Raw genomic sequence first — 18,046 nt, 5'->3', positions numbered from 1 at the left:
CAACCTTAAAGACCTAACTGAAGAACTGTTACGTTACCTTAGCCAATCGGCTCATCTGATCTTCTGAGAGAGTGCTGCTGGTCCTCCCAGGAGTTTTGGTGGGCTCTGAGCCATCAGCTTCTACATTGGGCCAGACTTTCAAATCATGCATTCCTTGACGAAACATACTAAAGGAAAGATGCAGCACCACTTTAGTAAGTTGCAAATACCACAGCCATCAGCATCCAAAATACAATGATAGTACCCCCACATTCCTTTTGCCAAACTTTCACAATCACACTGCCATGCATTATTTAACTGAACTGCAAAGTGCATGGTAACGCACATCTTAGGTGGCCTTCATTTTCAGTGACCCGTACAGTTTAAAAATAAATGAAGAAGATTATAGTCATTGTAAGTGAAAAAATATTGTCAATTCCCAAAGTCAATGGGGTGGCACAGGTGTAAACTGAAGGCAGGACTTGGCCTTCAGTTTTTATTACCAGTGACGATGCACGAGGCAGTAAGAATGCCCACCTGGTTTACAGATTATGTGGCTGACTTTAAAGAGCAAGCACTTAGGAATAAATATCTTTTTTTTTTTTACTTGTAAACTGAGTAAATTTGCTCTGAAAGTCCGTAAAGACAAATATGGAACCCCCCAATGCCATTTGCACAAAATGTTGTATGTAATGTTGTTGTAACCATGTCAGTCCCAGGATATTAGAGAGACAAGGCGAGTGAAGTAATATCTTATTGGATCAACTTCTGTTGGTGAGACACACAAATTTGGATCTTACGCAGAGATCTTCTTCATGTTTCCCAGACCTTAAGAGCTGCTCTAATTAAGGTTCCACGATGATGAGCACAACAAAGCTAGCTAGGCCAGAACCACCTACCAATGCACACCCAAAACCCGGACTCCTGGCATATATGGGTTGACTCTCTGCTTTTCAGCTGGGATTTTTAACCGACTCCTAAGAGAATTAGGTACAGAACTCCCACTGATTGTCAGTCACAGTTGGTTGTCTAGTCCCCTTAGGCTCCTTTGATGATCCCACTCTTCCTGAATTACCTTTACCTTATACCAGGGGTAGGCAACCTATGGCACAGGTGCCGAAGGCAGCACGTGAGCTGATTTTCAGTTGCACTCACACTGCCTGGGTCCTGGCCACCAGTCCGGGGAACTCTGCCTTTTAATTTAATTTTAACTGAAGCTTCTTAAACCTTTTAAAAACCTTATTTACTTTACATACAACAATAGTTTAGTTATATATTATAGACTTATAGAAAGAGACTTTCTAAAAAGGTTAAAATGTATTACTGGCACACGAAACCTTAAATTAGAGTGAATAAATGAAGATTCAGCACAGCACTTCTAAAAGGTTGCCGACCCCTGCCTTATACTAATACTGCATAGACAGGTATTTTGCATTTCTTATCCTTTTAAACAAAAACAAAAAAAGACTAGTCCTTATTTTATGATAAACTCTGGTTGAGACAAGTGTACTGGTGCTTATCAATGTCATTACAACACTTAAAGAGCACATGCCAGTCAAATGTTGATGATCTGTTCACACTTCAAACTAAGCACATATTTCCATACCTATATAAACATGCAGTGCAAATAGTTGCTAATATATGAACCTACTGGAGTACATGATTTGAAGTGGTCTCAGGACTTGCAATTTTAAAACTTAAGAGCTTTCAGAACTTTCACCCTAAAGGCTTGTCTCCTTTAGGGACTTTTGAACCAAAATAGCTACATCTTTGCAACACCCCAGGACAGATCAGTTGCATGAGTGCAAAGCAGGGCAAGTCACACCTGTACAAACCAGGGCCGCCCGGGGGTGTGTGGGGAGTGGGCCAATTTGCCCCAGGCCCCGCAGGGGTCCCTCAAGCCCTGGCCTGGCGCCGGTCCAGGTCTTCAGCGGCATTTTGGCAGCAGGGGGCCCTTCAGTCGTTCCGAGTCTTCGGCGGCATTTCAGTAGTGGGGGGCCCTTCAGGGCTGCCAAAGATGTGGAGCAAGTGAAGGGCCCCCCGCCGCCGAAATGCCGCTGAAGACCTGGACCACCACCAGGTGAGTACAAGCGCCGCAGCTCCCCTGCTTTGCCCCAGGTCTCCTGAATGCTCTGGGCGGCCTTGGTACAAGCTCTGCTTTATACCATTGCAGCAATGTAGCTACATCAATGCATCACTCCCTAATACGACCACGGAGTCTTATTACTGTGCACAAATGCATTTCAAACTATTATTTTATGATACCATGCAAAGAAAAGAAACATACCCATATTTTCCAAACAGCGAGACTGTTGTTCCCCCTACTGGAACTGCTTTACCTGGCCCATACACATCCCAAATTGTCAGAGCCACTTGTGCATTGCGGGGCAAGTCAGGATACTTCACAGGCAATTTTAGCCATTCATTCCAACTGAGGAGAGAAACTCACTGTTAGTTATGAGCTTCATATTTCAAATTGTTCTATTTTATACTCCATACAGGTATTTTTCCCTAATATTTAAACTTTGAAGGAATGGCTGAATATGTTCACTTGGGCTCTGGCCCTGTACACACTTACACACATGGAAGTGTTTGCAGGATCAGAGCCAAAGAGAAAATATTCAAAATTCATAACTGAACTCTGTTGATGGGAATTGTCATGAACATTTACAGGCCCAGACCAAAAAATAAAAATAAAATAAAAATAAAATGCAACTCAGCCATCCTTAACCAACTGAATAGAAAAAAGGCACAAATACACACATTTTAGTCATGCCTCAAAAATAGCTAACTAAAGTTACTTCACTAACAATAATAATTATTAAACACCAGGGATGCTACTCTGAAAAATCAAATTAAAAAACACCAGTTGTCACTCTTAAAATTTCCTTTATAACTGATAATTACAAAGATATATTAGGATGTGTAAAATAAAGCTATCTGAAATAAAGAATTTTTGGCTTCTCTAAACTGTTTTACTGAAGGAGATATTTCAAGCAGAACACAAATGAGGATTTCTGCCCTTTTCCCCATAAGCAAATGGAAATTGCTTGGCTTGATATAGTTTCCACTATGTAGTTATGATTTGAAAATGAGATACATTTGGACATTTCCTTTGTACCACAACGGGATATAATGCTTGGATTTCCTAGCAAATAAAACATGTATGCTACTTGTTATACCAATCAATCAAATCACTGTTCACCTTGCCTTTGCAGAGATTTTACGGCCAAAAGGACCCATTATGATAATCTAGCCTAACTTCCTGTATATGCTGTTCCTTTGCCTGATCCCTCATCTCTTCACACTTCATTTGTTTTTCTCCACTTGTTCTCTAGCCATATGTCAGGATTGTAAGCTCTTTCAGGTAACAAGTATCTTTTGATTATGTGTGTGTACTGTACTCAGCACAATGGAGCTCTGACAGAATTCCTAGGCACTATCACAGTACAAATAATATTAACCGTATTAAGAATCAAGAATGTGAAGAAAACATCCCCAGACCATTGATTAATAGTTTCTCTCTTATAATTTGTAAATTTTGGAAAAGTCACAACATATATTAATGTATTTCAATGTCCAAGTACCTAAGATGTATATGAAATACAATGTAGTCACTTACTTCCATCTAGTGCTAAAAGCTTTGTAGGAAGTCCTAACTGGAAGAGCAAGAGGTTTCCCTTCTGCAAACACTTGGCAAGTTACATACAAGTCAGAACAGGTCTCCTGGTATAATCCTGAGAACTTCAGCATAGGGTCTTCCAAAACAGCTTTGTAACTCTTCTGTTCTCTTTTCCCTTCCAGACTTCCTCTAAATTAAAAAAAAAAAAGTGTCATTAAACCAGAATTTTAAGTAACCCAGTTCTGCCTAGTTCATATGTATTAACAGTAAATGCCAACTTCATTTTAAATACACACAGTACTGGGGAGTGGAATGGGATTTTTATTGAAATTATTAAGCACAGAGGCTGGCTATCTTTGTCTTGCAGTCATTAATTGTACTGGATTACTATTTTTCAGAGAGAAATGTCATCTAACTATGTGAGAAGCATTCAGAAATTCAGTGAAGTGATCAATGAATTTAGCCTATTTTTTTTTAAATTATTATTTAATGTAATGTATGATGTATGTTAGAGAAATCAGTGAAGTTTCTTCCACTGACTGAAGTGGGGCATTGTGGGGCTCCCTGCTGGAGCCCCCAACCTGCCCCAGTGGGACAGCCAGAGCTGTGAACCCCATGTGGGCTCAATTTTACAACAGGGAGCCTACCAACAATGCACTTCACATTCTTGTTAGTTTCACTAGTGGCAGCATGGGACTCACAGCTGGAGCTGTGAAACAGACAAGAATGTCAATTTCCTTGATGGTATGCTCCCTGCTATGAAATTCAGCCCCTAGGCTTAAAACTGGGGCTGTCACCCCAGGCTGGGGTCCCCAGCTGTGAGCCCTGCACCAGGCTAACAGCTGGGGAAGGAGGGACAGCTGTGAGCCCAGTGTCTGCTCATTTTCAAAGAAGGGAGCCTACTAGCTGTGAAACTGACATTCTTCTTTTAGCTGGAACTGTGAGTCCCACACTGCAGCTCTGAGCCAAAGGCAGCCATGAAACTGACAAAAATGACAACCAAGGTGAGTAAGGCAGTGTCTACATGGATACTGCATTGCCCTAACTACACTGACATAAGCGCTATGCCTCTCATGGAGGTGGAGTTATTATGTTGGTGTAGCAGACCACTGACTTCAGTGGAAGCAGCATTTTAGTGTGGACACAGACAGAACTAGGTTGAAGTAAGGTGCCTTACCGCGACCTAACTCTGCAGTGCAGACCAAGCCTAAGTTATGAACATACTTAAGTGTTTACAGCAGGGGTTCTCAAACTGGGGGTCGGGACCCCTCGGGGGTTCACGATGTTATTACATGGAGGGGTTGCTGTCAACCTCCACCCCAAACCCTGCTTTGCCTCTAGCATTTATAATTGTGTTAAATATATAAAAAGCGGGTTTAATTTATTGGGGGGGTCCGCACTCAGAGGCTTGCTTTGTGAAAGGGGTCACCAGTACAAAAAGTTTGAGACCCACTGGTTTACAGCATCCAGGCCTGTCTATACAGAATGTGCAAAGTGTTATCAAACAAACAAGGTGAACAAGATTTTTTTTTGAGGGGGGGGGGGAAGATTTTGTCCCCCTTCTAATATTAACTGTTAATGGTGACACAAGTAGGTTATCAGGCACAGTACCATTAAGCTAATAATGCACCTTTATTAGCTGACCTGTTCAGACAGCGCTTTTACCAGGTTAAGACCTAACCCCAAAGAAACGATTCTACGGTTTTCTGAAGGAAACCAGACAGTTTTGAGCCAGCGGCTATTACCCAGCAGCGCCTGACACCCAACCCTGCTGCAGCACTGAGACCCTGAAGGTGAAACTGACTGGGCTGAGCATGACTTCCCCAGCTAAGAGACCCGCAGGACAAGAGCGGGGCAAGTCCCTGGGGTCCCCTGCTTCATTGCAGGGAACACTGCAATCGGACCCAAGGCCAGTGCCAGGCCCCCTGTGAATGAACAGAGCCCCCTTTGCAAGTGCAGGTGCAGATGCAAGGCCACGGCCCCCCCGGCTCCTTCCACCGCCCCGTCCCGACCCCGTATGGGACAGGGCAAACCCCGGGCCCAGCCCCCCCAGAAGGGAGCCCTAACCCAGCCCTTCCCCCACAGCCCCCACTGTCTCTATGATGGGCTGCGTCCCCCTCACCTACCACCCCCGAAAGGAAAGATTCTACCTCCCCCCTCAGCCGAGGGGGGGAATAGCCCCGAGTCCCCGCCCCCAGTTGGGGGTGGAGGGCAGCCCCGAGTCCTCCACCGCCCCCCAGCGGGGAGGGGGGACAGCCCCGAGTCCCCTCCCCCCACTCCCAGCTAGGGGGTGGAGGGCAGCCCACCGTCCTCCACCGCCAGCGGGGGGAGGGGGCGAGCCCTGCCCCCCCCCAGTCCCGCCGCCCCTCTCCTCACTCACATCTTCAGCTGCACGTTGATGTCCAGGTCGCAGCTATACACGTAATAGAACTTCTCGGCCTCCCCCATGGCTGCTCCGGGGACCCCGCTGCAGCGGCCCGAGCCCTCAGCCAGTGGCCCTGACCCCGGCGGCTCCGCCAATCCCAGCACGCTCCGCCGCCATCTTGCTTAGGGGGACGCCGGTGCCGCAGGCCGGAAGAGCTGCCGCCGCCCCAGCAGCAGTTCTTTACCAAGATGGCCGCCCCGGGTGAGTGCGATAACCAAGATGGCCGCGCCCTCCAATGTCCTCACTAAGATGGCTGCCCCTATGGTATTGGAAAGCAAGATGGCTCCCCCCATGCTACGGACGCCAAGATGGCCGCCTCCTTGCGCCAGCCCAGCCTAGATAGCTGTCCCCATAGTATGACAACCAAGATGGCCGCTTCCTGTGGCATAGCTGCCAAGATGGCTGCTCCCTGTTGTGACTAGGGGTGCCACCTGTCCAGGTTTTCCCAGGGTTGCTCCTCCATTGAGAGAGCTGTCCTGGGAGATCTGCCTGGGCTCAGTGCACACGCCACTGTCTGCTTTGATGGGTTCACGACTGTCCCGAGTGCCCTGGGTGCCCCAGCGGTGGCAACCCTAGTTGTGACGGCCCTCTGGGTTATGCCAGGTCACCCTGCCCGACTTGTGGGGGAGAGAGCCGTCCCAAGCACCCTCGGTTTCTCCACCTCCTTCCTCCCCACAGGGGTTCCCAGGCTCTGGTTCTCCCTTCCTCTCTAGCCTGCCATGTGCCCTTGGAAAGGATTCCTGGCTATGACCTTTGCCCCCATTTAAAATCAAAGGGCAGGTCTACACTATGGGGGAAAATCGATATAAGATACGCAACTTCAGCTATGTGAATAACGTAGCTGAAGTCGAAGTATCTGATATCGAATTACTTACTGTCCTCACGGCGCGGGATCGACGTCCGCGGCTCCCCATGTCGACTCCGCTACCGCCGTTCGAGTTGGTGGAGTCGACATGAGCGCGTTCGGGGATCGATATATCGCGTCTAGATGAGACACGTTATATCGACCCCCGAGAAATCGATTGCTACCCGCCGATACGGCAGGTAGTGAAGACGTACCCAAACGGGCTTCTGCCCTTGTCTCACACCTAGAGTTGCCATCGGCTCACGGTAAGTGTTTTCCCAGGATTGTCCCTTTTTTGAGGTTGCTGTCCTGGGAAAACTATCAGGGAGCTCAGAACACACAACTAGCTCTCTGGTTTTATGGGCCCAGGATCATCCCTGATGTCCTTTTTTATCCCTCAGAAGTGGCACTGCTACTCACACCCCAGCCTGAACTCCACTGATGGGAGATTGTTCCCCATCGCAGCTCTCCCTCCAGAATTAATAGGTGGCAAACACTGATGTCTCTCCTCTCTGGGTCGTATAAGCAGTTCGCTCCCTCCACCTGCTCATAATGATTATGAACATTTATTATTTGTATTGCAGTAGTGATTACAGACCCCAGTCAAAGACTGGGGCCCAGTTGTCCTAGGTGCTGCAACACAGAACAAAAAAATAGCCCCGGTCCAGAGAGTTTACAGTCTAAGTATAAATAAAAAAGATGCTTGTGAATGCCAGCATAGCAGATGTGTGCTTTTTTATTCAAACAAATGATTCTGCAAATACTTTTTTACAATATTTACTCACCTCTATATTTATCCCAAGCTCTGCCATTGACTTCCTGTTCCCTTGAGCTAATAACTCTCTCTTTGTGTCTTATTTTTAAATCTGTAAACAGGGATAATAGCATCTGCTATTTTAGAGCATGTTGTGAAGCTTAATTCATTAATCAAATCCAAAACAGGTCAACAATGATCAATAGTTAATAATGAACATTCTTACCACTAGATGGATGTGAGGCGCAGTGAGCTGACATTCTTACTCTATCTGTTAGTGGAGTGGTTTTCCAAATGCAGAGAGCCACCATCTAATTTCAGTCCGGTTTACTTTCATTTTACGTTGAGGACAACAATAAAATCAGAAAGAGTAAAAATGGCTACTGTCTCTGCATGTACACAGCAGTCAGAAATGGTCAAGTGCAGCATGCTGAAAATGAAGACACTAAGTTTTGTTGCTGTATGCCTGTATTGATGTGTTACCAACTCTTGTGATTTAATGATGAATCTCATCATATTTGATGTTTTCTCTACAGCCCCAGCTGCTGGAATCAAGATGCTGCATTTAAATAAAAAGTAAGTTTCTAGACCCCATGGTTGCAGAACAAAGCTTGAAAATATGAAGAAAGTAAACTAGAGCTAGGCAAACTTTTTCAGTTGATTAATAAATTCACCAGACCAAAATTATTTAAAAAAATAGTTTCATCCAAACGAAGACTTTTTTTAATAGTCAAAATGGCCCGTTTTGTCATTTTCTAATTAATGGCTTCAACATTTTGTTTTGAAACAAACTGTTGCGTTTTGAAATGTTTCAGAATAATGTTTGAAACGTTTCATTTGATCTGACCTTTTTGTTTGTTTGTTTGTTTGTTTTCTCATTTTGTTGAGAAAACATGAAAAAATTCCCATTTTGGAAGGGATTTTTTGGTTTGGCCAAAATCTCAATTATTTGCTCAACTCTAGGAATGAACCTTAAAGTCTGAGAGACTAGATGGCAACTAAAAAGCACCCAAAACTTCATACTTTAAAAAAAAATCTCATGATTTTGAAGCCAATCATGCTTTTTGGGCAGCCTAACTCATAATTTTCAGTACTTTGAGTTGGTTATACTAGCTACAGTCTCATACCATCACATTTCACTGATCTAGGTACAAAATCTAAGGCTGTTAGTCAAATTTTAATCAGTTCTCAGGAAAAACTGAGGGGGATAGTGCTGACAAAGGACCTCCGAATCCAGACTTGGCTTTTGTTTTTATAAGTTTTCAAAGTATTGTATTTACCAACTTTTTCATAGATTTTGAAGTGTACAAATAAATAAATAAATAAAGTGAGGGATGTGGGAAGCAAAAGAGGAGAAGAAATGTTTAGGAAAGTTATTTTTGAAAATAAAATTATGGAATATGCAATTTCAATAAAACTGTTATTGTATGCTACATTCTAAAATAAAAAATGTTACATTTTTAGCCTCCGAAATACTGCAGTGACAGGGACTATATCAGACAGACAGAAGTACATAATTTTTCACCCTGAAGGCTCCTAAAGTACTTTAAAAATACCGTGAACGAATGTACAAATTATATGCATGATTCATTTCAAATATTGCTGAAATGCAGCCATCCTGGGGTGACAGCTGTCTAACAGTGTAGAAGGTCCCTGAACAATACAGCACAATCAAGGTAATAGAGCTCAGATTAGTTGATCTGGTTGATGCTGCAGATAAGCAAAATTACACAAACTGGACCTTCACCAGGGCAACATCCCTTATTTGCAAAACAAACAGGTGATCTTCAATGAGCAAAAGTGATCTGATCGAGAGCTGTGTAAAAACTTTCATGACTATGCCTCATAAACAGATGAAAAGCCTTTGGTTTTGACCTGAATGTGAAATTCTTCACAGCGCACGAGTCCAAAGAAAGGACATCTGCCCAGTCCAGAATCCATCATTCCTACCCCAGGAAATTCTCTTTCAATCTTGCTGCTGTCACGTAAATGGGTCCTCAGTGCACTCAGAAGCTCAGAGATACCTCAAAATGTACCATGCTACTAGGAATTGTTCTCTAAAATAATTTTCTAGTGCTCCTCCCTGTCACCCCTTTTTCTCTCCTCCCATGAAAAGATATTAAAGTATTTTACAAATATTAATTAATGAAGCACACAAAAAAATCCCTGCCAAAGGATTACTTCTTGCATGATGCCTATAAAAAAACTGGCTGATTATGCCTAGACTGTTGATACTCTGGGATATTCTATAATTCTTACCATTGAAAACTCTAAAATGTTTATTCAATTAATGTATGGCCATGGACAATTCCATCTGGACTACCTTGTTCACATGTTGTATACCTCCCCGGTCATTTTGTCCATCTGTTTATCTCTGAGTTTGTCAACTTCTTGGGGAAGGGACTGGGCAAGGACTAATACTGTCAGCACAGGACAGTATGTTCTTATTTATTTTTTTAAATGAACGCGTTGCTTGTGATAAGTGTCATATTGATGGCTTTGGAGAATGAAGGCACTCTCAGTCCAGATAACGTACATACAGTAAATTATAGGACGAAGCAGATCATGCTTCCTTGCACATCCCTGGGAATGTACATCACCCATTCTTCTGTTCTATAGGGACTCCCACTAGGAACAAGAGTGTTGTGCATGTCACATGTTTAGTCAGTCCTCGTACACTTTGCTGAGATTTTCAGCAAAGTTGCCAAAGATAGTGATGTATTTGTTGGTGGTGGTGGTGTGTGTTTGTGTGTGTGTGAGAGAAAGAGAGAGAGAGAGAGAGAGAGAGATGTGGACATCTGTCCACTAGGAACTGGACCGAGACTACCAACATGTCACATGGCCCATGGAACATTCGTCAGATGGTAATGACTTTCAGTCACTAATGAACTGGAACAAATCTGAATTGGCAACAGTCTTTAACCCACTAATAACATCCTAAAAAAGGTTTAAAGTGATGAATAGGCAGCAGGAATAGTTAATGGCATTCAGATACCACCGTGGTGGGCATGGTATAAGAATAGAATACAATAGAATAGAAATCCTGCACCGTGAACATTCTACTCCATTGAAAAATAGTTTTAGGATACAAACCAAGAGAAGTCACACATATACATGCCCCTCCCCCCCCACATTTATTTATTAGAAATTACACATACGGTAAAAAGGGCAACTATCCATATGCTCTGCTTAGTCCAGGCTTAACAATAAAGTGCCCACATCAAACAACACTTCAGTATAACTCAAGTGCATAGAACCCAGACAAAAGAAACTAAAGAGTAACTATCCTCCCACTCCTAAAATTCACTACCCTACCAATTCTCCCCTGGTTTCAGATGCCTGGAGGAAAAAAAGATGAGCTGTGCAGCATGCTCTGAAGGTCACGAGATTTGGCCTCATTCAAACCAGGAGCAGGAAGTCAATGTAAAAGTCACAGGTCCCCCACAGCAGCGCCATGTAGAAGCTGGCGGTTGGGAGGGGGACAAAAAATCAGTTTGCCCTGGGCCCTCCATTTGAGGGGACCCCCCAAATCAAATGGCGTTGTGACCTGGTGCATGGAGTCACAGTGCCATGCAATGCTCTCATGACAGAGTGGTGGCTGGATTAAGTGTTAGTGAGTGGCACTGCGACCTGGAGCATGGGATCACAATGCCACTCAGATTTGGCCCTTAGGCCCTCATGATGGAGGGGCAGCCAGGCCAAACCTGAATGGTGCTGAAACTCTGTGTGCCAGGTCACAATGCCTGGAGTGGGAAGCCGGCCCAGGCCCAGGCCCATGGAACAGGAACACTATTGGGGTGGAGGGGTGAGGACAGGACTTGCTCATTCTACAACCTCTCCTCCGTCTCTCCCCAGGGCCTCCCTCAGTGGTAATTTTTTGGGGTGAGGGGGAAGAGTTGGTGGGGAGCACCACAGTTTCAGATTTTGCCTCAAGCCTCCGAAAACCTCTGTGTTGCCCTGTCCCACAGAGAACACTCAGCCAGCTGTCCCTTCTCATTTATACCCCTGGGGCTCCAGCTTGAATGCTACCAATGACCAGATGTCTCAGGGAAGTAAGGCCATTTGGGGCTTTATAGGTCAAAACAACATGTTACGGTCGATCTGAAACCCCTCAGACAGACAGTTCAAACCACAGAGTAAGAATATTATGTGTGTATGGTGGGATACTCTGTTTAACAAGCAAGCCACTGCATTCTGCACCAGCTTCAGATTCCCAGATAGATTTACATTTCTCCTAAAAGAGCTTTTAAACGTACAGTGCAGGTCCTTGAGCCAGGGACTGTTTGCTATGTATTTGTGTAGTGTCTAGCACAACCCTGTTCCTGTTTGGTACCGAGGCACTGCTGTAGTAAGTATAACAAACAATCATTCTGAAAGGTGTCCACAAGGTGTCAATGGTTCTTTAAGTACAGCAAGGCCACCTCTGTAATCAGCTTTTGATTCTAGGAAGTTTCAATTCCTCGCTCTTGAGCCCTCACACAGTGTTGCTGCCCTTTGTGCTCACATTCCAAGGAAATGTTTAAAACCAATAAAAAAAAAATCCTCTTTTCATTTGATCAGATTCTGACTGGTGCAGCACACCAGCATCTCCTCTAGGGACCAGCCTTTTCAAAAAGGCCGGAGTTTCTACTGGTGGTCAGAGGAGTTGACAGCCAAGTATGGGAGTCTAATCAAATAACTTCTTGATAATACTATGTGGTTTTCTAAACCTGTGTAGTGAGGACTGATCCTACCAAGTACTGTGCACCCTCAGTTCCCATTGACATCACTGGGAGTTGGGTTCTCAGCATCTTGCAGGATTCAGCATTATTTAAGTTTCATTGGAATGACAACAAGGCTCTGGGCGTATAGAATCAGCTTTCTGTAACAATCATCCTTGGAGTAGTTTGCTCCCTGAACATTCCTGCGTAACTTGAATGCAATGGAGTTATACTGAGGATGAATTTGGCCCATTAACATTAATGTTCTAGTGCTGTTTACTTGATAAGCTCTACTATTCCCAAAACAAAGAGGGTGAAAAAAAATAATAGGAAACATGAAATGTCAACATTGGGCCTAGCTGAAAAAAAAAAGTTGCAGCAAAGCAAGAACACAGGGCCAGATCCTCAGCTGGCATAACTCCACTGAAGTTAATGGAACAATGTCAATTTACTCAACTGAGGATCTGGCCTAGAATTGTCAGGTTTCAGTATTTCCCTATGCCACAGAATTTGTCAAAAAAAAAAAAAAAAAAGCAGTGCCTGCCAGATTTTGCAAGTTCAGTAGGCTGTTTACAGAATCAGTGGAGATATAATGAAAACAGTAGTGCTGAAACATCAACACATACAGCACATCTCTCCCTCCAGTCCAATTTTATGCCTAGGAGACTGGCGGAGATCCTGCTACGATTCGAATCTTATGTCAAATTCATAAACTTGCTTTCTCCATTCTCCTTTCCTATCCCCATGTCCCATCAATCAGACTTTATAGCTGCACAAAAGGCTGAGCCATCATTAAGGAGACGGCTTGCATCCAAATGTAATTCTGCACTTTTAAAAATAATACTAATAACAATGCCACAGGGCAGGGTCATTCTCTAACCCCAGGCAATCTGCCTCTCAGCCAACAGAGCACTGGCTGAAATAACATGTCAGCCGAACAAGCAGTAAGCTTTCCTGCTGCTGCCTTTTTGAAGACGTGCTTCTTGGAGTCGTTGCTGCTGCTGGCTGCTGTTCTGTCTGTCTTTTAAAATATGAAAATCTCTTATGCATGTGTTGAGCTTGGCTTCCTACTTAGCATTTCAAGAGCCCCAAGGACCTTGAGGGGGAAAAGAAAACAGATTCAGAATTTTCAATTTTCATGACAATTTGCTTTCCCTACAGGATATATTGAAGCACCTTGAAAACTCGTCAGATGCGCGATAGGAAATGCTCCATGCAGCAGGAATAAGGGCATGTCGCCTTCAGCTAAATTACAGAAATTACAGTGGCAGTTTATAGGAATAGATTCAAACTGTTACCTGCTCCCCCTTTCCCTCCAAAACCAAAGACTGTGACAGGTGAGCATCCAAAGGGTCAGTAGTTTGGGCTGATCTGTAATGTAAATAATATTTTGCATGTATATTACGCTTGTCATGGGATTACCACAAAGCACTTTAAAAACACTGATTCATTAAGCCTCAAAATTGCCCGGGGGGCAGGTACTATAAAGTTTTATTGTTTCCATTTCACAGATGGGAGAAATTGAGCTACAGAGGTTAGGCTGCTGGTGCATTGATACCACTGCCTATCATGCTGACAGTGATGTTGTCTCACTGCACTCCCCACATCTGTCTGTCTGTATCCTCTTGTCTTGTACTGGGCTTGTCTCACCTAATCAGTTCCCTGCCATCACGGGGCCTTAGACGGCACCTTGGTCTCTCCTTTTCTCTGCCTGTGGCACACAACAGTTTAATCTCTTGAGGACTGAAATGGTTTAGTCTAACCCAGGGGTCTCAAACACGCTGCCCACAGGCCATGCGGCCCCCGGAGTTATTTCCTGCAGCCCACCATAGCTTTCCTCACCCCCTGCCCCCTGATTCCACCCCCCGCCCCGGCTCTGCCCCTCCAAGCATGCCCCATCCCTGCTCCTCCACCTACCTCCCAGTACTGCCCGCCGCCAAACAGCTGTTTGGCAGCACTTAGGACTTTCCACAAGGGAGGGGGGAGGAGCAGCGATGTGGAGCATTTGGGGGGGGAGGTAAAGAATAGGTGGGGCCAGGATGGGGATTTGGGGAAGGGGTTAGAACAGGGGCAGGAAGGAGGCAGAGTTGGGGCGGGGACTTTGGAGAAGGGGTTGGAATGGGAGCGGGGAAGGGGTGGAAAGAGGCAGGGCAGGGGCGGGGCCTCATTGAAGGGGTGGAGTCGGGTCAGGACTGGGGGCAGAGCGGGGGCTTTTGTATCTTTGTATAAAAAAGTGTCAGTGATGCGGCCCTCGGGCCAATGTACTAGTCCTCATGTGACCCTCGTGGTGATTTGAGTTTGAGATCCCTGGTCTAACCCAAGTTTATCAGGGTCAAAATGTCAGGCACTGTTCAATACTTTGTCCTGCCTCAGTGCAGGGGACTAGTCTAGATGACCTATCGAGGTCCCTTCCAGTCCTAAATTTCTATGATTCAGTACCACTCAAGTACCACTTAAGTCTTTAAAATAGGGCTTATGTGATTCATATGCCTATGTTGGCCTTCTGCACAGGAGTAAGTCTCAAGTACAATAAAGACTGATATAGAAAAGCATGTAGGTGAGTGTGGGTATTTGCACATGTTATATTTTCATGCTACTGTGGGGCAAATACATGGGCATCTTTCACTGATTTCACTGGAAATTATGAGCATGCATCTGATCAGAGCCGGCTCTAGGTTTTTTGCCGCCCCAAGCAAAGAAAAAACAACAACAAAAAACAGGTGGCTGGAATGCCGCCCCAGGAATTGTGCTGCCCGAAGCACGTGCTTGGTATGCTGGTGCCTAGAGCCGGTCCTGCATCTGGGGGCAGAATTTAGCTCATCCATCCAGAGTCTTATATTGGGGACCATCCTCTTGTATCTGAATGCCAAGCAAACATCTAGTCCATGATAGAAGTTTGTTAGTGTCACTATAAGACTTTTTCTAGCAAAATATATTTAATAAATAGACTGCTAGTCTGAGAGAACAAGTCAAAAACTCACAATAAATTCTCTTTCTTTCTTTCTTGGAAAAATTAATCACTTTTCTCCCACTCTCCGATAAGAATAGCTTTTGCTCTCTATTAACCCCAGGGGCTAAAAGATAGTCTGTTCTCTAACAGGTGAATTAGTGCTATATAGCTTTACTACAAATGCCAAGTCATTACACATGTAATTGGATTTTTTTTTTGCTATCTTAACTTTTCTACATTCTGAAGGATCTTTACAAACTAACGACCAGAATATGAAGCTGCCCCGAGAGCTATTTGCCTATTAAAATTGGGCATGAAAAACTCCCACCCCATCACATGAAGAACTATCCCACCAATTTCCAATTACTTCTGCCACTGACAGTTCACTGGACTGTTAAGTTATATTGTGCACCATGCTGTTAATGTGGTTAAGTCAGGCAGGTAGTTGCTACTCTTCTTCTTTTTTGATTATACAGCAATTAAACTATGTCACTAATGGAGAAAAAAGTTTTAGGAATATTGAAATACAGTTCATTTAAAAGATGAATTTCTGGCAAAAGAATAAATCCCCAGTCATGTCTTGTACCAAAAATGTTGCTGTGAGCTTGTTCAGGATGCCCTGGAAAAATCCCCGTTACAAGTGGCACTCACTAGCACCAGTTGTAGGTTGTCTCAGCAGAGAGAGACCCAGGACTTATTGTAGACCTGGATCTGAGTTTTGCAATCATAGGACCAATTCCACTCTCCTTATTGACGATCTAGTTTAAGTATGTCCCTGGCTCCCATTATTGTAGTAGCTGAACATCTCACAATTTTGGATGGACTTTGCTTCTCAACACCACTGTGGGGTACCATCATCCCCATTTTACAGATGGGAAACAGAGGCACCTCAAGGTTAAAGACAGGTCTACAGTTATAATGCTGTAGGGCATCAGTGAAGATGCTAGTACACTGACAGAAGAGCTTCTACCATCAGCATAGTTAATCGACCTTCATGAGAGGTGGTAGCTATGCCGATGGGGGGAGCCCTCCTGTTGCCATAGTGCTGTCGGGTTGGTGTAACTGTGTCACTCAGGGATGTGGAGTTTTCACATCCTGAGTGACATAGTTATACCTATTTAAGTTTATAGTGTAGACCTGGCCTAAGTAATTTCCCCAAGGTAACAAGGCTGTGACAGAACAGGGACTTGAACCTGGATCTCCTATATTCTAGGCTGGTGCCCTAGCCACTGGATCATTCTTCTTCACTCATAGGGTAAAAATTGTACCCGCACAGAGAGCCTGAATAAGGATTTATGACTCATTTAAGCCTCAATAGCTTCAGAAGCACTTAAATAGTATTAGGCTCTCTGTCCGTTGGTACATTTTACCCTTTGAGTCGCACCTTACTCAGCAAGTATTTTTATTCAGTCTCTGTGATTTAAATGGGATTATTTGCTGAATAAGGACCTATTCAACCTGAGCAGGGTTAGCAGACTCAAATGCGAAATGAACTTTTCACCAGGATATCATGCCTGAAACAGAGCCCTACTCCAGGCTTCCTGACATGTTCTTCACTTTGCACTGCCATCCTCATTATTATATCTAGTATCAGAGGGGTAGCCGTGTTAGTCTGGTTCTGTAGAAGCAGCAAAGAATCCTGTGGCACCTTATAGACTAACAGACGTTTTGCAGCATGAGCTTTCGTGGGTGAATACCCACTTCTTCGCTTGCATCCGAAGAAGTGGGTATTCACCCACGAAAGCTCATGCTGCAAAACGTCTGTTAGTCTATAAGGTGCCACAGGATTCTTTGCTGCTATTATTATATTATTATATCTAAACATCTTCTTGATATTATCCATAAACCCCTGGAGTGAAATCCTGGCCCCTGTGAAGTCAGTGGCAAAACTCCAACTGACTTTAGTGGAGCTAAATGGAGCTCCTTAAATTTGAGCAAGGCCACAAATAATGTCTCAGGGTGCCATCTCTGTTCATACCTTCTCCAACGCTTATTTAAATGTTATCAGTATCATGCAACTTAACTAGGGAAAGGTACCACTTCAATACAATTCTTCACTCCAACCCCACCCAGCTGGAAATTGTGGCACCAGACATGGGCCCATGAACACTGGGGTGTGTGGAGCACAGAGGAAAGAAGAGGCACCTTCTTGTGTGTGATGAAGCTGGATTCTAGTCTAAAACTGCACTAGTAAGAAGATCCTGTGCTTATTCCAAAAGGTATTGCACATCAGTGCACTAAAGCTACCCAGAGTGGATAGTTTATTTCGTATCATTACCTCCAAACAATGGATAATCAATTTGGAAGTGTCCTTATTTATCTGGACAAACCCAGGAAGGCTTTGCAATTTAATAGCCTAACTGTTTGTTAGAACAATTCTACGCAATTCTGAGATCGCAGTCAATCCAGCTGTTTATAGCTGGTTGATTTCTGCTCTTGAAATGTGAAATTACTAACAACATTAAATAAAATTTTCAGATGTTATCAAAAAGTCACACTTTTAAAATACATTGTTGCATCTGCTCGCTGTAGAGTGAAAATCACACTCGTTCTGAAGTTCAATTCAAGGCCTATGCACTTTTTAAGCTCCATGTAAGCCCCAAGGGAGATGTAAGTATGGCATAGATCTTAGTGCTGGCTTCTACACAGGGATGAATACCCTTTAGATCCCAGATCCAGGGTCAAGAACTGCTACTTATTAAAATATATTATTTTTGTACATTTGTATTTGGCATCACTGGCATGTTACTGTACAGAGACATTAAAGGCAAT

General features: G+C 44.1%; 1 protein-coding gene across 1 annotated transcript in view; it reads right to left on the bottom strand.

The window, feature by feature from the left end:
• The window catches only part of PIK3C3 (phosphatidylinositol 3-kinase catalytic subunit type 3), a 134,991-nt gene extending 128,802 nt beyond the window's left edge, over nt 1-6,189 (bottom strand). Inside the window, exons 1-4 of the mRNA XM_045021739.1 lie at nt 5,982-6,189; nt 3,602-3,790; nt 2,267-2,410; nt 38-167 (exon numbers count right to left, since the gene is read on the bottom strand). Coding sequence (XP_044877674.1) covers nt 38-167; nt 2,267-2,410; nt 3,602-3,790; nt 5,982-6,049 — 531 coding nt within the window. The 5' untranslated portion in view covers nt 6,050-6,189. The remainder of the gene's footprint in view (nt 1-37; nt 168-2,266; nt 2,411-3,601; nt 3,791-5,981) is intronic.
• Between the last annotated feature and the right edge of the window lie 11,857 nt (nt 6,190-18,046).

The sequence above is a fragment of the Mauremys mutica genome, chromosome 6 (genome assembly GCF_020497125.1).
Source record: "Mauremys mutica isolate MM-2020 ecotype Southern chromosome 6, ASM2049712v1, whole genome shotgun sequence".
NCBI classification, from domain to species: Eukaryota; Metazoa; Chordata; order Testudines; family Geoemydidae; genus Mauremys; species Mauremys mutica.
This window is presented reverse-complemented; position numbering and strand designations above follow the sequence as displayed.